The 23,033-nt window shown below is 37.4% G+C and overlaps 1 protein-coding gene across 7 annotated transcripts in view; it reads left to right on the forward strand.

Moving 5' to 3' along the window:
- Positions 1 to 23,033, forward strand: part of camk2d2 (calcium/calmodulin-dependent protein kinase (CaM kinase) II delta 2) — a gene marked incomplete at its 3' end in the record, with an annotated part of 28,413 nt that overhangs the window by 1,155 nt on the left and 4,225 nt on the right. The window contains exons 2-18 of one of the 7 annotated variants that reach the window (XM_079462842.1): positions 431 to 525; positions 9,211 to 9,270; positions 9,360 to 9,414; positions 11,040 to 11,105; positions 11,606 to 11,678; positions 12,142 to 12,244; positions 12,650 to 12,733; positions 13,274 to 13,368; positions 13,898 to 14,020; positions 14,133 to 14,216; positions 14,409 to 14,451; positions 16,024 to 16,064; positions 17,806 to 17,865; positions 19,782 to 19,826; positions 20,261 to 20,309; positions 20,617 to 20,715; positions 22,319 to 22,339. In XM_079462842.1, the coding sequence (XP_079318968.1) occupies positions 431 to 525; positions 9,211 to 9,270; positions 9,360 to 9,414; positions 11,040 to 11,105; positions 11,606 to 11,678; positions 12,142 to 12,244; positions 12,650 to 12,733; positions 13,274 to 13,368; positions 13,898 to 14,020; positions 14,133 to 14,216; positions 14,409 to 14,451; positions 16,024 to 16,064; positions 17,806 to 17,865; positions 19,782 to 19,826; positions 20,261 to 20,309; positions 20,617 to 20,715; positions 22,319 to 22,339 (1,196 nt within the window). The remainder of the gene's footprint in view (positions 1 to 430; positions 526 to 9,210; positions 9,271 to 9,359; positions 9,415 to 11,039; positions 11,106 to 11,605; positions 11,679 to 12,141; positions 12,245 to 12,649; positions 12,734 to 13,273; positions 13,369 to 13,897; positions 14,021 to 14,132; positions 14,217 to 14,408; positions 14,452 to 16,023; positions 16,065 to 17,805; positions 17,866 to 19,781; positions 19,827 to 20,260; positions 20,310 to 20,616; positions 20,716 to 22,318; positions 22,340 to 23,033) is intronic. The other 6 variants (XM_079462836.1, XM_079462837.1, XM_079462839.1 and 3 more) reach the window with 6 other exon arrangements.

The raw sequence follows: 23,033 nt of genomic DNA on the forward strand, positions 1-23,033 counted from the left end.
CATCTGCGCTTTGTTCATATATGAACACTGCGAACAAACGCTTCCCACGATCCACAGATTCCATTTGACTTAAGGCACATGCTTATTATAATTTTGGTTGCTTGAAAAATCACTCTGCATGAGAAAGGAGAAAGGGGGCATTTAAGGTGATGTGTAAATTACCCCCTCATTTCCCATGACTCCAGAGATGTGTTTACTGCATAGGTGGCCAGCGAATATGCCATGCAATTTGAAAACACCCCCACAAGCTCATCAAACACCCACACACACGAACAAACAACCTTAGTTGTGTAACCTTGGAAAAGCTCAGGCTGAGCCTCCGTCATGGCACACATTCTACTCTCGGTGCCATATGCTCTATCCTTTCGGCATCAGGGCCTTGTGCCCATTTTTTCCTCACTGCCTCTTCTCTTTCATCCCTTTTCTTTAGGGGAGCGTTTTCTATTGTGAGACGATGCGTGAAAATATCATCCGGCCAAGAGTATGCCGCCAAAATCATCAACACGAAGAAGCTGTCCGCCAGGGGTAATGATTTTTATTTTGCACGTCAGGTCTGAGGCAGTTAAACCAAGATATTGTATAAGTCTTTGCATCTGGGCCTCATCTGTGCTGACGTAATGTTTGCTTCTGTTTAAAGTGATAGTTCGCCCAGAAATACAAATTCTGTCATCATTTACTCACCCTCATGTCAAACATGTATGACTTTCTTTCTTCTGCAGAATAAAAAAAACATTAGCCACTAAGCAACATTGGCCCCATTGACTTCCCTTGTGTGAATGATAATGATGACTCAATGATAACAGGATTTTTATTTTGGGGTGAACTATGCCTTTAAGTGTGGCTGTGGGATTATGCATTTGTCACACATGCCTCATATCAATCAGGCTGTATGATGAATTTGTGTAAAGTAAGTGTAATATTAGTGGACACATGTTATGGACATGTGTGTATACACTGCACTTACATTTTTATTATATGTGTGTGTGCTTTCAAAGGCTTTGGTTGGTCTTATCCCCTGTTGCAAAGTGTGGGCAGAGAGCGACCCAGTTCTTTCAGATCCGTCACTGTAATTGTTGCCGTTGGCCTGGTTGCCTACAGGCTCTGCCGCTATAGGGCAATTGGCTATCTTCCTGCCCTCAGTCCAACCAATCAAATAATTTCTTCCCAGCATCTTTTCTCAAAATAGTCAATCATGTCCGTCCTGTTGCCTTTTTCTCTGAGTTATAATTATAACAACGTTTCTCTCGCCCAATTGTGGATTAAGGTGTGAAAACGAGAGTATTATCCGGATCATTAGGCTTGAATTGCACCCCTCCTTTTTTGCACGGCAGAGTTTGAATGGACACCTAGATTCTGGGATCAGTATCACTCCCCTGATGCATGCTGGGATAACGTTTCCAAAAATACAGCATCGGGTGTTGTGGCCGTTTATGTTGTATTCATCTCTCTTTCTATGATATTCAGCACTGCAGTGCCCTACTACATCGGATGCTGTGCCATATGAGAGATGGTCTTAACCCCTTTCTGGGATAAGCTCAGGAATTGTGATTTTATAAGCACACGCATAAAAATGTCACTGCACACAGATGCACATATACCCCCACAGGGATACTAAACCCTCCCTTACGGGTGAGATCATGACCTCTGGCTTCGGATTAAAAGTCGGTTAAGGGTGACATTTAAAGAGGAGATGGGTATTGACAGGTTGAAATCTAAAAAATCTTTATTAATCAATATATTCTTGTATTATTGCCTCAAACATGCAATAAATCTATATTAAGACATTTTCTTGTTTCATAGAACTAGTCCTAAACAAACATTTGTCGTTTTGGCTTATTTTTTCACGCTTGCTGTAAATGTATGTGTCACACTATATATTTTTTAAATAACAGTGATATTGAAAACCATTATTATTAATATCGTATTAAAGGGATAGTTCACCCAAAAATTTAATTCTGTCATCAGCTTGTCATTTCAAACCTGCATGACTTTCTTTCTTCTGCACAACACAAAGAAGATATAACCAAACCACGGCTGTACCCATTGATTTGCATTGGTTTTGTGTCCATTCAATTTCAATAAAAGGGAATGGGAACCGCCATTGTTCAGTTACCAACATTCTTTAAAATATCTTGTGTTTTGCCGAAGTAAGAAAGTCATACAGGATTGAAAATGATGACAATATTTTTTTTTGGCTGAACCGTCCCTTCAATACTACACATATGATAATATACTGTAAATAATTCTGTCCCATTGAAAGATTTGACACAGTGGATGTTTCTTATGGACAAAAAGGAGAAAACACTAACAAATCAAAGATGTAAAACATAGAGATGGGCCGTAGTTCTCGAATGCAATAGCAACGATTGATCATGAAAACGATGAGCATTTGGGTCTAAAAATGTTTCTTACTTTCTGATTGGTTATGCTGACATTTTGGTTGTACCCTGAGATTTGATTGGTTGCGTTGCAAGAGTTTGATGCTGTCCAGAGTCCAGACTGGAGCACTTGAGGCTCTGAAAGTGCACCGTGATGTCTGGTTTTCACTTTGATAAACATGACGAAAATACAGCCAAGTGCAAAATGTGCAGCCCTAAGCTGCATACAAATCTACGGCAAGTTTGATTCAATATCATCTTAAAAGTCTACACTGCAGGTGAGCGGCATGCACTGTTTAAAATACGGAAGTAGTGTCCGTGATGTCACCCGTAGGTTTCTGAGGTGCTGTTTTGAAGCTTAAAGTGGGCGGAGCCGTTCATCTTCCAGCACGTCACTCCCAGGTAATCCAAAATGGGCAAAGAGGTGGGACGTGGTTGGAGCTGAGGCGTCTTGTTGCTGAAACCACTTGTCACTCAAATGGCCCGCAAATATTTCTGATGTAAAGTTGACCATTTTAACATGAAGCTCAATGAGATACCGCTTTCACTTGGAGCCATCTAACGGGTCACTTCCGCGTTGGCTTGACTAGAGAGATCGGAAGGTTTGCCGCTTGTTTATGGGTATGCTGTCCCTTTAAGATACATTCTCAGCCTCATAATCTAATTATTTTTTTTCAGTGTAAAAATAAGAAGGCAGAGAGAGGAGGAGAAAGGCAGTGGAAGTTCAGACTGTAAACGAGAGAACTAGACTAAGAAAAGGCAAAAGAGAGGTCAACAGACATGCAGCACACAGCTTGCGTATTATGTAAGGTAAATACTGCACAGAGCAGCAGCGATGAAATAGAGAAACCACAAAGGGAAGTATATATGACGGTGCTGTGAGAAACATGTTAAGAATTACCATTTTAGAATTAGATGTAAGAATTACTGTTGTTTTCCATGTCCTTGATTGTTAAAGGGATACTTCACCCAAACATGAAAATTCTGTCTTCAATTTATCACCCATAAATTGTTCCAAATCTGTATACACTTCTTTGTTCTGGTGAACACAGAGAAAGCTATTCGGAGGGAATGCTTGTAACCAAACAGTTCTTGGCCACCATTGACTACCATTGTAGGAAAAATTGCTTTATCTTTGTTCTGCTGAACACAAAATAAGATATTTCAAAGAATATAGGAAAAAGAAGGTTTGACTACTTTTTCCTACTATGGTAGTTAATGGTGGCCAGGAATTGTTTGTTACAAGCATTCTTCCAAATATCTTTAAATTATATACACAGATTCATGTTACACCTATCCGTCTGTTAAAAATCATGTTCTGCAGGCCTTTAGCCTGCATTTCGCATAAATAAATATGAGTATCAGATACTAATGCAGATGTTTTAAAATTTGGTTTAACAATAGTTTTATTTGAAAATATCTAATACGCAAAAGTACAAATACATTCTCTTTATAATACAATACATTTCTAAACAAAGATTGCATTTCAGGGGTGTTTCATTTACAATTCTTTTAGAGATTATTTGCAGAATCTGTCCACATGCTAAATTCTAATAATGCTATTAACCAACACCTGAAATGAGCCCGCAGAAATGTTTTTTTAGAACATTCACTACCTCCGAATCTCCTTGACCTCAGTTGAGTCATTCACTCTTGGTGGGAGAGAGGGTGAGTACGATCACATGAGAGGCTATGGTGCTGCAAAGCTAAAAATAAACTCATTGGTTTCTCAGACAGCACCTTGTACATGTCATCGCACACGCACACACAGTACAAAAATGCATCCCCTCATTACCTCAATACACAGCTGAACTTTTGTTAGATATTCTGGTCCACATGTACTGAACTAGTAGGTCAGTGCTCATAATGTGTCAGAAAGCACGTAGTAAAACCTAAAAACTCACTTTAATAAACTAGGCCACTGAATTCTGAAGAGAGATAGCTAGGGCACTTTTAATTAGAGACACATCGTCTCAGTTCCGGGTTCTCAGTCGCTCTTTGACCTGTGGTTCAGTTTCTCTAATGGGCTTTAACTCGCTGGAGAGTCTGTGGTGTCGTGAAGATGAGGGTCATATGCCTGAGGAGACACAAAAAGCACTTCACCTCAGTTCCTGAGGCTGGAAATAAAGGAGCTAATCACAGTTTAGTGAATGGTTGTTGTGTTTCTCCCTGCTCAAGCATTCAACGTATAGAACCGAATGTTCTGTCCTAAGCTGTTGCCTGGGTGGTTGCAGTTGTACATCCTCAACATGGTGTGTCCTTGAGTGCGCACGTGCACTGCATGTGTGTGATATGGATAAGAGAAACAAATATTTTAAAGTTGTGCTTTTACACTAATATTTTTGGCAAAAAGTCGAAAGACACCATACTGTAGCAGTGTTTCCATAAGAACCTTAAAGGGATACTTTAAATAAATAAATGTAAATTCTGTCATCATTTACTCACCTTTGAGTTGTTCCGAATGTGTATACATTTCTTTGCATTTCTGATGAACACAGAGAAAGATTTTTGGAAGAACGCTTATAACAGATTTTGTCCCCCATTGACTTCCATTGTAGGAAAAATTACTTGTTCCGTTGATCACAAAAGAAGACATTTTGAAGAATGTAGGACACAGTTCTGGGGCACTTTTGACTACCATTTTATTTTTTCCTTCTATGGTAGTCAATTGGGGGCAAAATCTGTCTAGTTATAAGCATTCTTCGAAATATTTGTCTCCATGTTCATCAGAACAAAGAAATGTATACAGATTTGGAACAGCTTGAAGGTCAGTAAATGATGATAGCATTTTTCTTTTGGGGTGAACTAGCCCTTTTTTCCAGTTTTCCAGAATCTTTGTGTTGCACAAAAGGTTGTTTAGTGGAAAAGGTTTCTACAAGTGCTTGTGCATATTTGGCATTTTCAATTAAAATTGTCTAATTGTACAGAAAATCGTCTAAATTTCACCTAATTTACAATTATTTTCTTTAATCTAAAGTGTCAGTCCTTCAGTCCTTTTTATGAGACTAGTAAGGAAGCTAAGGTTCTTACCTTTTCAAAAGATACCATATATGTCTGGTCTTGTGCTCCACAGCCTATAGATTTGATGAGACAATATTGAACACACTGGTGGGTCGATGGGAGGTGGCAGAGTTCAAGAACCTTATTTTTTCTCCCCAATTGCAATGCTTTGAAGATCCCTTTAGTACCTTTATTTTTAAGAGATCATTAATCAACAGAGCCAATTGTTGGGTTTACTTTGGCTTAGTGGTTAGAGCGTGGTCCTAGCGATGCCAATGTCATGGGTTCGATTCCCAGGGGATTGCACATAGTCAGAAACATATGTATAGTACAATGCAAGGCCCTTTGGATAAAAGCGTATGCCAAATGCGTAAATGTAAAATAACCCAGAAATTGTGCAAACAACCCAGTACGGTTGGGCCTTTTTGACCCAACTATGGGTTGAAAATAACCCAGCGTGTTTTAGAGTGTAGGTTTTAAAATAATTTAAATGAATTCCACATTTGTGAAAAATGTTCTGCTTACACATGCATATCCTAATTGCAACCTCACGTAGTAAGTGCATAGCAACGTCCTCAGAGGCAAGATCACCTTAGCAACTGCATTGCAACTGACATTTTATTCTTGTAAGTAATGTAAAGAAATGTAAAAAGCTACAGCGTGTTCCAGTTGCATTTCAATGTCACAATTTAGGCATACATAGTCCAACAAATACAAATGCAATGCAAATAAATGCTATTCCAAAAACAATTTGCAATTCGTTATGAATGTCTTCTGAGCAGTATATATTGTTATTGTTTGTGCTAGGCCCTATCGTTTGTTAACTGGTGCTGCTTGTAAATCCAACGGTAACTGTAAAATAAAGAAGTATCTGGTTGAATCTGGATCACATATCAGAAGACTGCGTTCCATGTTATTTATTTATCAAGCATGATTGCTATAGTCAAGTCAAAGGACGAGTATTTGGTCATTCGTTGCCGTGTTTATTGCTTTCTCTCTCTATCTCTCTCTCTCTCCCCCGCCTGTTGATCTCAAATCTCTCATTAATCTCCTGGAAAAGCAGCACCAAACATGAAGGAATACTCTCTATCTCATACACACACACACTGCTGCAGTGCGGAAGGCTTCAGATAGAAGATGAGTATGTGTGTGTGGGATGGGGTGATAGTCTGTCACATATAGGTCTTTACCTATTTCTGACCAGGCTGCATTATATGTTCAATATAGACAAACTATACACACACTACTACTTTTGACAAGTGGCATGTAGTCTAGTGTAAACTATGGTACTTTACAAAGAGACAGCTTCCTTCCGTCATGTCACTCGCATTCAGTCCTTTGTGTGTGGTTTAGATAATGCAACGATTGATAGCATTAGCGTTTGGCCTTGTCAACTCGAAAAGCGCGTGCTGTTGGCACAATAGCACAGTGCAGACCGGTCACATGGTCGTTCCATGTGTCATGTGACATACTTATACAGGTGTTGACCTACCACTTTAAGAACAAGATATGATATGTAATATTAGCTTGGGCTTACAGCCGGAAAATATGTAGTAATCATAAGTACGCAGATTGTCAAATTAACGTTTTGCATTTGTATTTTAAATATAAAAACATTTGAAATGGATAGACATGTTGAAAGTGTTATTTAATAAGTCGTGCTTTGTCCAACAGCAGATTAATGGCACTTGATATTGTTCAGTATGAATATGCCATCTGTTGTCGATCCGAGCATATCTTGCTTATGCACATCTTTTTTTGGATGCAGTCCTTTCCCCAAACTTGAATGCTGTTTTATTATAAAACACCAGAATTAAAGGGATAGTTCACCCACACATGAAAATTCTGCCATCATTTGAATCTTGTCGTTTCAAACCACCTATTCACGTCTATTTTATGGACACAAAACCATTCTTCAAAACATCTTCTTTTAGTTCTGTTGAAAGTCATACAGGTTTGAAATGACAAGAGGGCGAGTAAATGATATAATTTTCATTTTTGGAAGAACTGTCACTTTAAGTGTTAAGTTACCTTGTAAGTGTCATCATCTTATAATCGTCTAATTTCTTCAGTTTTATAAGGAGATGTGTCAAAGTTTGGAGGATAACTTTGAAAGTTGTGCTGGCTTTATGGAATCCGGAGTGCTGTGATATTTGCATGCAGGGCTGGTTCCACTGCAGAGAGGAAGAGAGGACTTTGCTTTCTGATTGGTGGAATAGTTGCTAGACAACAGATGTCTGGCCGGTTGGTAGGTGGACTTCGTACCTGTGGAGCTTGGGAGTGATGGGGGGTGTTTAATAGTGGTATAGAGAGAGTTGTGGGGGACTGAGGGAAAAGATTGCAGATGAGGCCGATAGCTGATAAACTGAAATGTACTGAACGTCAAATGGAAAGAAAAATCAGATTTGAGCGATATGAGCTTATGTGCATCTTGTTTATCCCCAGCACCACCTCCTAACTTCATTTATTCTGTTTGCCTCTCAAAAAAATGAAAGGAGGAATTGAACATGGCCTAGAGCTGATCATTATGCTTAAAATCACAATTTGAATTTGAATAAATCCAATATTTTGTGTGATTCACTGGATTTTCGTTTCATTATGAATCGGCTGTGATAGATTTCAGATAGCACACGTCATACTGCTCATACTATTTCAAAAGTATGCAGTGTACCATGCACAGAAAGGGATTCTTTGGGATGCGTTACATATGCAGGTGATGTGTGCCAAAATGTTTAACAGTAAATGTATCCCACAATGGAATGTGCTCGACCTGACCAATGATCCGAGATCTGTATCGCTTGCCATGGTTCTTCAAAGAACAACCAAACCCCCCCAAAAAAACATTTTAATAATTATTAACTCACCCTCAAGTTGTTCCAAATCTATGTACATTTCTTTGTTCAACACAAAAGAAGATATTTAGAAGAATGTGGGACAGTTCTGGGGCACTTTTGACTACCATTGTAATTTTTCCTTCTATGGTAGTCAATGGGGTCCAAGAAAGCATTCGTCCAAATATGTTTCTCTGTGTTCAACAGGTTTGCAGAAAGTGAGTAAATCATGACAGAATCGACTATCCCTTTAACTTATTTTTAGATCATGCAAGAAAATCTATCATGCATATCACTTTACTTTGGGAAAAAAGAAAAGTGAGATCAATTGAAAACAAATGTGAAAATGAGGACAGAATTCGATTTCATCTATCTTGAATTTAGTAGATGTTAAAAAGTGGTTTTGAAAAATTTGAAGACTTGGTCACACAAACAGTGTATGAGGCGAAATACGTATGTTTCAATGTTTATGTTTTTCCACACAATTAATAATTTGCTATACACAAATTATGTATGTATGTATGTATGACATATCGCTTATTGCTCCCCGAACTCTTTGTAAGTCGCTTTGGATACAAGCGTCTGCTAAATGACTAAATGTAAATGGATACACAGTAGTCAGGTCAACTTAAAATACTGTATGTGTCAACATTAATTGAATGTGGTCAAGTCAACATCGTTCTTTAAAAATGATGTTTTTCTTCTGCTTGTGAGTTAAGTTTAGTTCGTTTCACTTTTTTCATCGGATTAGTACAGAAGAGAGAAGGGAGCATGTTGTTATTTATAGTTTTGTGCAGGTCAGGGTGCCATCTGCCTGGCATACACGCTGACAGATATCAGCGCACTGTCCCCTGGTGGTTAATCAAAGATCTGCAGACGTGTGCTCAGATAACACATGATGAAGCGCCTTTCACAAGCAAATCTGTTTGCACTTAAGATACACACAGTGACAGATATGTCCCATATGTCATCCATTGTCTCAACAAATCTGTCTTTTTCAGATCACCAGAAGTTGGAGAGAGAGGCCAGAATTTGTCGTCTCTTGAAACACCCGAATATTGGTAAATTTCCAAAGACATTCACACATTCATTTGTGGTGCAAGACGGCAACTAAATATGAGAAAATTACAGCATACAATTCTCTCCGTAGTGCGACTTCATGACAGCATATCTGAGGAAGGCTTCCATTACCTAGTTTTTGATCTGTGAGTATGCAATATAAACTCTTCGTGCTTAATATTAGCCTGTCCCATATACAAAGTGCTAGTTGATATTTACAGTATGTGATAGCAGGACAATGTCCAGAGGACAGCCTGAAGCAAACGTCAGAGCCCATGAGAACGCCCGCTTATTTCAACATTACTGAATGAACCTGATATACGTAGCATATTTTAAAATAAACTTTTACACCCAACTTGTACATTTGCAGTTTATTTCTGTATTTTAAAATCTTGAACAATAATCATAACAAATCTTAACAGTTTATTCAGCATGGCCACCATTTTGGTAGCGTATCACAGGCAGTTTCTGCCAATCTTATATCAATCTTGAGTGTCTATACAGTAGTATTGCATACGTCATATCTTCGAAGAGTAATTCGTTTTATCACATTTATAAAAGAGAGATACAGCTGTACGATTATATCCAGAAAGACACGAGCTGCTAGAGGTGGAACTAGTGGGGAGAGTGGGATGGAACTACAGCATCATCACATTAATCCCTTGGTATTTTATACATTATTGCAACCCATTGCCAACAAAACACAGACGTAGTTTCACTTACCTCGTGCAGGTCATGTCAGGCATCTTTTAGCACTGGGACCGTGCCATCTATCAGTTTCAAACAATCTCCAAATCCAGCCTTATACCGTTTATATTACATCCAACAAATAAACAGACCTGAACTTCACTATCGCAAGAGTAACGAACTGCAGCGCAAATACAGTTTCAATCAACTTGAATGATGAAAGAACATAGTGCTCTATTTGCCAAGCATGCCTTTAAATAACAAACTGTTTTCCAAAATAAAATCTAATAAAATGTTGCTTTTTCCCCTTTGACTTAAACCATACTGCAAACGGGATTCTTAAAGTAACATAATTTGCAAATGCACGTAACAAAGTAAAAAGAACAGGAAATTGTAAAACCATTTTTTCTCTTTGGATTATCTCAATTCAATTTCAATCTTAGACATTTATATTTATTCATAAGATAAACATGTTTTTTCACCTATATATTATAGATCAGTCATCCTCAATAGGCAAAGCACGGTCCAGGGGCAGTTCTCTGTTGCATGCGTGCTGTGCTCGTGTGAGGCATTTACACAGACGTCTGACATTTCCGAAGCTTCTCAAAGTTAGAGACGGACAGAGAAGATGCACAGACGCGCAGTATAGGCACACAATTGTAAAATAATAATAATCATAATTTCAGTATCTTCAAGGCCCCTTACATGCCAAGGCCCTATGTACTCAGTCATCTTTTCCCTCCACTTGCGATGCCCCTGGCTACAGATCTTATTTCAGGCGATTTACCAAAAACCCATAGACTTTGGGGCAATGGAACTGGAAGTGTTAAAAGGCTGACATTGCATAAAAATATACGTCCTCACTGTGGTACTCAATTGTTGAGATCACTATGATTCCTGTTTCCAAGGTAACAGCAACATCTCTGATTGGTCCTTCTCGTTTGTCATTTAACAAGCAGCTCATTATAGCTTACAATTGATTTCTAAAAACGATTTTGCTATGGTGATTATTAATGCCTTTTTGTTTTAGTTCAGGAGTCCGGCTTTTTGGTTACGTGACATAAATGTTGACCTTTGACTTCAGGGTTACCGGAGGTGAGCTGTTTGAAGATATTGTAGCGAGAGAATATTACAGCGAAGCTGATGCCAGGTAAGCACACACACATACACAAACACCCAAAGGTAGTACATCATCACATTCATTACTGTGAAAAGATTTCTGCTTACGGGCAACATTTTTTAAGGCCGCTGATTCTGTTGTAGGGTTCGAGATGTCTAAAGTGTTCTTCCTGTAATGATGATATTTATATTGATGATAAATTGTACCCCACTTCCTCCTTGTGTGAACGTAATTTTGCATGTGTGTCTTCGAGCTTGGCGTAATGAAAACAAAGGACAGCGAGTTATTTATAGATGATAGGTGACTGCATCTATACACATGATTGTATAATTCTACAGTATATGTACAGACCCCCACAACATTTTATTTTATTGAATAAGAGGGTCGATGAAGTCCCTGTTCTCTTTCTTTCTTCCCCTCTGTTATTTCTGTCACCCATTGTCACACTTCCTCTCTGTCTTACCTTTAATTGCCGCTGTTTCTCTCTCTCTCTCTCTCTCTCTCTCTCTCTCTCTCTCTCTCTCCTTTAGTCACTGCATTCAGCAGATTTTGGAGAGCGTTCATCACTGCCATGTCAATGGGATCGTCCACCGGGATCTGAAGGTCAAGACACAGACACACACACTGCTCCAGACAGTGCCACTGAGTGTAGTCCAGTGCCAAATTTAGCACCGTTTGAGGTGGCCAGATCCTGTATTGTCTAACAGAAAATAGCTTTTTGTAGTGCCCCGTTGTTTCCGAGAATCTAATATTTTGTTCTTTAGTCTACCGAAATCCACACAAAGCCTTTTAGCTGGCGATAATCAATCCACATTTGTGCGAGAACCGTTCAGTCTGTGTGACAGATTTAGCTTTTGTCGTACTTCTTTCGATATGTTCTGTCTTTCAACCTGGCGGGGAGGAGTGAGTCATCACAGCACGGCCACCGTTGAGCGAACTAAAATAAGCTTTAATTCAATCAATAGCTGCTTTGAGAGCAGCCCATTAGCCAGGTGAAAATGAATAACATTCAGTGTTATATACAGTATATTTATACAATATATGTGTGTGTGTGTGATTCTTATAGCCTGAGAATTTACTATTGGCCAGTAAGATGAAGGGAGCTGCAGTTAAGCTTGCTGACTTTGGTTTGGCCATTGAGGTCCAGGGTGATCAGCAGGCATGGTTTGGTAAGTATCATTTTTATACATAAGGACATCTGTCCAGTCTAACTGGATAGCCATGCTGTTAGACATCAGATCATTTCCATTAGACAATATACATAAGATCGTAATTATATTTCCAAGGCATGAATGAGGTTAAATTGATAGTTCACCCCCGCAAAAAAAAGATCTGTCATCATTTACTCACCCTCTTGTCATTTCAAACCTGTATGACTTACTTTCTTCCATTACACAGAAGAAGATATATTGAAGAATGTTTTTAACTGGCCCCATTCACTTGCATTGGTTTTGTGTTCATACAATAGAAGTCAATGGGGGCCAGTGATGTTCGGTTCCCAACTTTGAAAGAATAATCATTAATTGTTGTGTAAACCGCTGCTTTATTTCTCTGAACCGCTTTTTTCTCTCCAGGTTTTGCTGGTACACCAGGTTATCTGTCCCCAGAGGTTTTGAGAAAAGATCCTTATGGCAAACCGGTCGACATGTGGGCCTGTGGTAAGTGAATCGCGGCAACATCAGCCTCTTCACTGGGTTGCTTTGATGGATGTCATTGTTGAAGCTCATTAACTGATTATTAAATTATTGCAGCCTGATAGAGTTTTTGAGCAGCGTTGAATCTGAACAGCCAAATGGAGTGTCTCTGCTAAATTGTCTTTCTGTTTTTAGGCTTAGAAATATTCGGTTTCAAGCTTTCAATTTTCCCTTGTTATTAAAGAGATTATAACAATTATTTGGAATTATGGACTAATGTATTGCGTTGGTAAAAGGCACGGTGAGGGTATTTTGAGTAAATAAATAAAATTTATAACGACTATACAATAATAATAAATATAATACAAGTATGGAAATCATAAATCAATAAATATCAGAGACATACAGTAGTCGCCTTTTCGTTGATCTTTTACCATTTAGATTCAGCCATGTGCTCTATAGATAAATAAAACGCATTTGTATCTACACTATACTTAATGTATATTTGCCTTAAAGAAAGATCCACTGTGATTGTTCTGCTAACAGGAGCTCTCTTTCATATAGGTGTCATTCTCTACATCCTGCTTGTTGGATATCCGCCATTTTGGGATGAAGACCAGCATCGCCTCTACCAGCAGATCAAGGCTGGCGCCTATGACGTGAGTCCTGCTAACTATATTTATGATGATTTTTTAAGCCGTAGCATTCAAATGCACACAAAACACAGCAGAAGACATTCACTCTTCAAGACATTAGAATGACTGGCTCCTGTTTGAGAATATCTTGTTTTTTACGTTATTGATAAGAAGCGGTGGTGGTAAATGTATTTCAATAAACTGTTCAGAATGTATTCAAAATATAATTTAGAGCTCAGTAACATTTTTATTATGTTTTTAAACCAACGTAAAGATAAGTACCTAAAGTCCCCTGCAATTTTATGTTTCAACCAGAGATGGTGAAATAAAGGCATTGCCGCTTTAATATTCATATTTTATTAACCCAGGAGTTTTTGATGCAATCAATAAATAAACTACTTAGGTTTCTAAGAAATCTGATTCTGATCTGATGATCTGCTAATCTTCCTCATATCCGATGATAAATTGATGTAATTATTCTTCGGTACCCTGGGCTCCCAGGCCAACGTGTCTTACGCAGTCATTAACTGATTCATTACTTGTGTTTTGATAGTTTCCCTCCCCCGAGTGGGACACGGTGACCCCCGAAGCTAAAGATCTGATTAATAAGATGTTGACCATCAACCCTTCGAAACGCATCACGGCTGCCGAAGCTCTCAAACACCCATGGATCTGCGTATGTCTTTCAACATAAGAAATCTACATGAACACACACGCTTCTTCAGAAGGGTTTCCTAATTCTCACTTATCACTTATATGTGTGTATTTCTCTCTCTCTCTCTCTTCAGCAACGCTCAACTGTAGCCTCCATGATGCACAGACAGGAGACCGTTGAGTGCTTGAAGAAGTTCAATGCCAGGAGAAAGCTCAAGGTTTGGTTCTTTCTGCATTTCTTGTCTCTTCCCTAGACGTCTTTACACAACGTTGGTCAAATGTCAATCATTTATTTGAGAAAAATAAGGGCATGCAGATTTCTTATGCTGTTGCCTTTGTACGGTTCTGTACTTTCCGTTCTCATCCTTTTCTCACTTTTTTCTCACTTACAAAACTTTTATTGCATCCAGGGTGCAATTTTGACCACTCTGCTGGTCACAAGAAACTTCTCAGGTATGTTTAGCACCGCTGATCTCTGAATGTGTGTGTTTATGAATTCCTCTGGGTTACATTATTTTTTATTTATACCTTGTTTTAAGTTGTGTTGTGGATTATTTGATGTTTGTTTATTTTTGATAAAGGTCTTTTAAAGTGAAAGGGTCGCGTACCTTTTTCAAACCTTTTCTTTCCTGTTCATCGTTGCTTTGTCTCTTTTTTGGGGGGGGTCCTGTGTGTCGTGTGAGGTAAGAATCCGATTGGACGTGAGAAGGGGATGTGTTTTTACTCTAACCAGTTAGCTGGTTTGCTTGTTTGACACACTTCCCTGCTCCTCTGAGACAACCGTACCCTTGTTTGCATGTTATCAAACAGATTACATTCATAAGTCTGCTGATATTTACTCTACACGGTAGATCTTGCATTTAGACTTTTAAAAGTTAACAATTTTTACTAAATTAAACAATTGTTACAGTTTTAACTGTTTTATTTTAAGCAATGCAGCAGAAATATTTTATTTGAGTATGTTGGAAACACAGCACCTTGTAAATGTAATCACAATAATAATGTACAGTATTTAACTATTTGGAAGGTAAACGTTTCTTGTCTTGCTTATATCTTCAATGCTTGCTCATTCTGGTTACATTTCCATCTGGATATGTTCATTTACATCATGGAATGAAACATTTATGTATAAGCTATATTGCTCAAAACTTTTAAATATGACAGCTGTTAGCAAAATATAGAATTATTATAGAATCATAGAACAGCTTTGAATGAATGGAAAGTTGTATGGTTGTCTGCACTCAATCTGTGGTAAACTGTCTTCAAGCAACTCTTTCTTCGAGGAAAAATGTGTGCTGTCTGAAGACAATGTTAACTAAAATATTCAGCACACTATTATATAATTACAAAATGAAAAGTATAAAGTTTACTTGTACTATAATATAGACAAATGTATATAATACATTTATACTGCATACTGTGTTGTTATGCAAAAACTTTGAATAAAATATTCGCACCCTATCAAAGTAACTCGGCATCAAACCTAGCATGAGATATTTGTTATGTATTTAGAAATGCATTGTGCCTTTTTATGCATGGCAAGTCATGTTTTGAGCTCAAATAATTATTTTGATATGTCAAGGATTTTAGATTACCAATTGGTAACTTTCACCAGATTAAATATCCTAGTTATATTTATGGCACACAATGTACCATGGCCCCAAAAATGTATTTTAAAACTAAGGTGGCACTTACTGTGAAATGTTATGCCATAGATAACAAAATATTAAAACTAAGTAGAACCATATGCAAAAAAATTATGAACAGTGGGGTATTTTTAAAAACAAACACACATCTCTAAGAAAAGAGTTGCTTACGTCTGGTTTTCAACGTAACCTGGGTTTAATCTTTTTGATCCCTTAGCATTGCTTTATAGAGATCATATCCCTAACAATGGACGATTTGTATGACTTTTAAGTTTTAAGGAGAACGAAAAATCCCAGAATGCCTGCTGCATGTGCCTTCTTGGATTAGTAAAATTTTTATATGCAAATAATTATGTTTGTCTTTCATTTTTATCAACAGCAGCCAAAACCTTGTTGAACAAGAAGACAGATGGTGTGAAGGTGGGTTAAACCTGTTTCCTGTTCATCTTTTGGCAAAACCAAGAAAGAACATCATAACTTGGCAATGCCTGAGAATCATTTTACAGCAGGAACATTGTGCATCCTACAGATCTGCTTTTGTCTGTTGGATGTTTTTCCAGAAATTCTGAGGTTTTAATTGGATCAGTTTACAATTTAACAAAAGTGCTGTGTGGCATTTTATTCAGTTTCAATTCCATTTTTGAGGATATATTAAGGAAATTGGAAAACAAAAATCAATTTGGATCAATTTGGAGTGTTCAGTTCATTCCCCGAATTTGCTGGAAATTAAGGGGAATTACCATCATTCTCATTTTTATTTTCTCTTTTCTTATGTGTTTTGATTTTGTCAATGTGTAACATACATTAAAAAAATTTACATTGGGGGAAATTCACCAAAAATCTATCTCGCCGACTGATAAAATAGCTGATTATTTATTTGCATGTTGATCAGAAACCACTTATGCCCAAGACAATCCTTTTCTATGGCATAGAGGGTTCAAAGTTTGGTTTGAGGATCTATTGGGCCAGCTACCAGGTTAAGTCACAAGCTATTTTTTATATTTTTATTAGTTAATATATTTCATATTTGCAAGACAGCTAAATCAATAATAATGATTTATTAAGATTAAATAAGAATGTCCAGATATGGGGAAACGCCCAACACTCGATTTAGCACACAATGTCAAGAAGTCTAATTTACTTGAAAAGATGATTTTTAATACAGTACACGAAATGGTACTTCCTCTGGTGAATTTACCCCTTTTTTTAACCCACCATGTTTCAGTCTTTGAATTTTGTCCTGCTTCCTTTTCTGACCCAGATTATTTAATCCAAACCAAATCTCAGATTAGAACAAATGTTTACGGCATGAGTAACAAAATGTGACGTTGGTTTCACTGTCACTTACGCAGTTTGGGTGTCTAAATTTGCTTTTATTAGCTATAAGTAAAAGAAAAGTAATGCTCATAAAGCAAGATTTAAAGTTAATTTGCATCATATTTTAAGAATATTTTTCAAACATAACATAGTGGATAGAATTATAATTTTAATAAGTTTAACACCAAAATAAAGAATCTGCTGAAAAAAACTTTTACACACATGATGTAAATAAGCTTGATTTTGGCGGACGAGATATGCTACGCAGATTTAGTAAATAGTAAAACAGCTTCGTCAAAAATAACAAAGGGAGGCTGCTGCTAGAATGTAGAACCCACGTAGCAGATCTCTACAGGTGGAGCTGGGGAGGAAGAGGGATGAAATAGATTTTCTTAATGGCGCCACATACTGAGCACAGGTAATATAATAATAATGCTTTATACAGTATGTATATGGTTACGTGAATAAGGAAGTATTTCTGATTGGCTTGGGACGCGTTTGAATGACCCAATTAGCGATAAGTTTAGAGTTTCATGCCTGAACTATATATTCTTATTACTATTTACGGTACATCATATGTTTATATGATGATATGATATGTATTCATCCTGTGTACTGTACATTTCTGTTATTTCCATTCCATAAATTGGCATCATCCGATCATACACTACTTCCGCATGTATATCTACAGTACGTCCATCAGCATATCTGTGTTTTTCTATTTGTGGATCTTCCCAGTTTTCTTTTTCCCAGTTTTGTGTCATTTTGTTTCCCCAGTATAATACAGTAGACCCCTCAGTGTGATATTTGGTAATGTGTGATCTGCTCCTCATCCCACCTACAGGTTAACAACAAAACCAACCTAGCCAGCAGCCCCAAAGACACAGGCCCTGCCCCAGCACTGGTACCCACAACAACAGCCCAACCCGCTGCATGACAATTAATCCCTCCCCCTATGACCAATGAGCCATATTTGTAAAGCTTTTCTAAGGGAATTTACAATGCTCTGCTCCTAATATAGACTTTGTATCTTTTATTTGATGTAAGGATGTTGCTACAGTATGCAAACAACATAATATGCTACTGTAACTAATGTAGCTAATGTAAAAAATGCATAACTCAGAATATTTTGGTAAAATAATTGGAATACAACTAATCAACAATGTTGAATGTAAGCAATATAATTTTTTTAAATATACAGGCTTATACATCTGGCTCTTTCGGTGTATCCTCTTCTATATTTTTATATGATAAATCCTCAAAGACTGTGCATGATTTGTACTCACCCCTCATATCGCATATGTGTTTTGATTCCATTTGAATCTCTAATTCCAGATAATTCCAGCTTCTTATTGATGTTTCGTAACGATACTAACATCTCAAACTAAATAAATCCATATAGTGCTTGTGGTTTTGGCTTCACAGTCACGGTGCATTGCTATTATTCTGCTATTCCCCCATTTGTTTTTGGTCATTTTGTTTAAATCCCAATCTCTCTGATTTAGATTATGTTTCTTGGCAAAGGCATACAGGTATTTTAAATATGTGCATGGCTTGTGTAAGCATTGCTTTGATGGGTCATGTGGTCAGAGCTGTCCCTCTGTGTGTTGGTCGTTGTTTGCCCCGTGTAATGACGCAGACGTACGCACAAGAAGCAGTTCTGTCAGACTGACGACACCGTGACGCACTCGCACTGAGACACACACACACACACTGTTTATCAGGCTCACACTCAGAGGATGATGGTTCTTAGACAAATTACAAATGTGTCCTATGTAATCTTCTGTAATCTGGTTCTGATTAGACAAAACATCACGATCAATTCAGCTCAGTCCCGCTAAACACCACCAGGTCCGTTAATTACATATCTGTCAGTGGGTGTGTGTGGGATGTAGAGGTGATGTCATATCCATGAGCCAAAAAAAAAACAAAGAGCTAATCCATACTGCGGTAGATATCTGATCCAAAGTGCTAAGAATTTATATTGATTTACTTATTTAAAATAAAAAATGATATATACATCGAGCACATGTATATAATAGTAAATTTACATTAGAAAAATAATAGAATTTTATTTTTACAATTTGAATTTCTGTAAAGCATAATTACAGTAAATAACATGTTATTGATGTGTTGATTTAATACCCTACCTTTTTGTGTGTATTTTACACATTTATTTTTCAAAATAATACAATTTGAAAATTGACTCAACTACTTTTCAAATGCTGGTTTTACTTTTTTTGCATATTAGTCAATATTTGTTATTGATATCCTGTGGGTTTATTGTATATTTAAGATGGCATTTCCTTAACCCTGGCAACCACACAAACCCTGGCAACGCCCATCACCATGACACTTTTTCACCGTCATGCACCACTCCATGCACCATTACATGCAATGCCTGACACAGGCTAAATGTTATTTCAATGCGCTTTTGTCATTTACACTGTATGAGGATATTATCAACCAATCAATCAACTTCTGAAGTATTTGAGAATAAATGGAACACAAAGGGTTGAAATACAGGTGTATTCATAGAGTTCAGTGAGAGCATTGGCGCAGGTTCAGCATCCCCTCTTGTTGAACACACAGACTATGTAGAAAGATCACAGTATTACACAATACATCAGTGTTGGATCTGTTGCTGTTTTAGATAATAGACCCTGATGTAGTCTTATAATGCTTCTTTGATGAAGTATGTTTTATAAATAACAAACCATTTGTGATGCATGTTGCATGTACCCACTATCAGGCATTATGTCATCACGCTTCTTATTTTTCTGCTAATATTATTTTCTCACCCCCTGTGCACTTCTATAGGAGCCACAAACTACCGTGATCCATAATCCAGTGGATAGAAACAAGGTAATGGAACATATTTTTATTGGACTGTAAGTATCATATAATCTTATTGTTATTAAATGCGTGAGTTTAAAGAGCTTATTTTACAGTAATGATTCAAATACATAAATATATCTGCATTGGTTTAGCTTAACCATTCAACCTGAAAACCATTTATTAGTATGAAAACTTAAACACATTATATTTAATTGACGGGGAATGAAAGTACCATGTTAATCATTTTATTTATTATTTTTATGTCAATCTTTATCAATATAAAATATTCAATCTTTATACAGTATTAATAATACAATAATATAAAATCTATGCATTACTTAAAAATAATAACCTAAATATTGTCTCAAATGTTGGTAGGGGCTGCAAAAAATTAAATATCTCAAAATGATATTTGAATGATCTCAAAAAATGCCTCACATATATTCTTATCATTTCTGCAGGAATCAACAGAGAGTGCCAACACTACTATCGAGGACGAGGACCTCAAAGGTAAAGTGCAGTGTCTCCTCGCTTCTCTTGTGTCTGTCTGTAGACCTGCTGTTGTCTCTCCTCAGTTTGTCTATCACACCCGCTTCTCCCCAATCACACATACGTCCTTCTTTGCTTATTCCCCACTTCCCGTTCCCAAATTCTGCCCGTTGCCGAGCGCTCCATCCTCCCCTTCCCTCCATTCCTTGTTTATTTCCCCTCCTCGGGTGTCTATTTCAGTATTTCTGTGGAGTGTGCTATTTGAAATGTGTTCTTTTTGGTTTGTCCTGCTCCTGTTGTTTCTTCCTCTCATTGGTTCAATGTACAGCAAGACGATTCGGAAACCTCAGCATTAATACAATCTGGCAACCCGCGGGCCGCCCGCAAAACTCCGAGCCCAAACAGGCGCCCATCTCCTCAGTGAAGCGTAAGTCCGTGACGGGCAAGAGAGAAAACCACCCCGTCCTCCCCCGACATCGCTCAAATGCTTCGACTCCCCCTGTATGAACAAGAGCCCCCTCAACTATTCAGATTTACCCTGGATATTCTTTTACTTTCCAGCTCCAAGCTTCATCCCTCATCAGTGCTCTCAAAGTTTTAAGCCATCCAGCTGTTCTATAAAACACGTATTTACGTCTTACTGCTCTTCATGGTTTGCGCCTGTGCTTTTGGAGATTTTCAAAGCACAAATTCATAGAATTAAAAAAAGTTTTTTAGTAAATTCAAAAACATAGACAAAAAACCTGTTGGGCTCCAATCTGTGAAGGACAGGGGGACGTAGATGTGTGATGCATGTGCAGAAAGGCCTGATGGGTTCAAAGCAAATCACAAATAACCAAATAACCAAAGATGCTCAAGTAAATGGGAAAACTGGTTTTAATGTGTACACAGTACCAAAACGTTCTGTTAAATACCGCTTCAAAAGCCCTCGATGTGGGAGAACAACCCCAAGCGCTCTTCACTTTTGACAGAAATCATCTGTTTGCCCTTAAGCTCTCCATCACAACCTTCCGACTGCACCCTATACGATTCAAATAAACCTTATCTTACAATAAAGACATTTTGCTGTGACCACATATTTCATTATCCTTTATTGCACCGAACATTCCCACTATTGAAATATCTGCAGAAGAATTTGAATGTGCTTGCTGCTCCATGAGATATCCCTCCCTTAACCTCACCAATAAATGCAGATTTGATTTATGCATATTCAAAGTTGTTGATATTCAACCAGCACTCTGGATTTGTTGAACCTCAATAATATGAACGCACCCAAACCAGTATTGAAAGGACAATACGCTGTTTTTCAACGTCAGATTCAGTATTTCTGAGAACATTTAGAAGCTTATTCACACTGATTCATCAAACAACATTCTAAATTCTCATTCACATTGACCCAGCAAACACCAAAAGCGGTTCCACAATGATCCAACAAACACGTTTCAGTCTGAATTAGCCTTAACATTCACATGACCGTATGACAAATGATGTTTTGTCGTGATTCATGTGGAAAAAAGGTTGTAAAATTGTATTTAACATTTTAGTTCATGTGTTTTGGTCATCGAAAACCCTGGAAATTTCCATACAAAATGATGTTGAAAAAGATCCCATGTTATGAAGCATGTCCATCGTAAGAGAAAAGGAGCTATTAAAGAAAAAGTAAAGCCCTCTTTTTCTCATTTGAAAGCTGCAAACCCTTTTCCATCTCACTTGTCTTTCAGTGCCTTCCGGGCAAAAAACATCAGCTAGAAAACTTTCTTTTCTTTTTTTTCTTTTCCTTTATTAATTTTGCAGACGCCACAGAGCCAGTGCGGGAGAATGTGTGATTTAATGATAGAATTAATAATTCACATTAAATGAAATGTTAAATATTAAAAGTACAAAGTACATTTAACGTATTTTTGCCCGGTGGGCTGGAGTTATTATGTCATCGTCAGTAGAAGTAGATACATTGCACTAGTTTGATTTGGTGCTTTCATAAGAAATTGCCTTTTTGACCAATTATGAGCCGTCTCTTTGCTGTCCCTTAGCTTGCCAAGTTATCAATAAAGGTAAATTTAAACTTTAATACTTTGAATGAACGTGTTGCCTGCGATTTTCTACCAGTAAACACTGCTCATTCTGAAACTCAACGTAATGAACTGGGAGATCTGAAATATGATGTTAGCTTTTTTTTGATCGAGGGTTTTTTGCAAATGATTGTCATCTGTATTACCATATTTTTACTACAAATATCATTGTTAAACTATGGTTACTGTAGCAAAATCATGGTTCATTTGTGGTTACTATTAGAAACAAATATGGGTTTTGTAAATTATATACTGCATGCCGATATTTACTGCACTATATATATATATATATAGTTTATTTTAACAAATGTTATTAGTCTTAATGTTATTAGTTAATCTAAATAGTTTTAGGGCTGTCAAATCAATTCAAGATTAATCGATTCAAAAATCTGTTGGAAAATTTTTTATGTTTGTGGTTGCCGTGTCTATTTATTTGTATATATAAAAACTAGGGCTGTCAGAGTTAATGCGTTAACACATGCAATACATTTATCCAGATTACCGCTTAAAAAATATTAAAAGCCATTAATGCAACATCCGTTTATTCTGTCATCATTTCTGTTGTATAGACACGTCTAGTGTAGATATACAGCTTCTGGCGGTGAAACACGGCTCAACGCAACAGCTTTGGTCGCGCCCGTTTGGTGTACACATGGGCTTAAGGCTGCGTCAGAAT

Source organism: Barbatula barbatula (assembly GCF_947034865.1).
Source record: "Barbatula barbatula genome assembly, chromosome: 8".
NCBI lineage: Eukaryota > Metazoa > Chordata > Actinopteri > Cypriniformes > Nemacheilidae > Barbatula > Barbatula barbatula.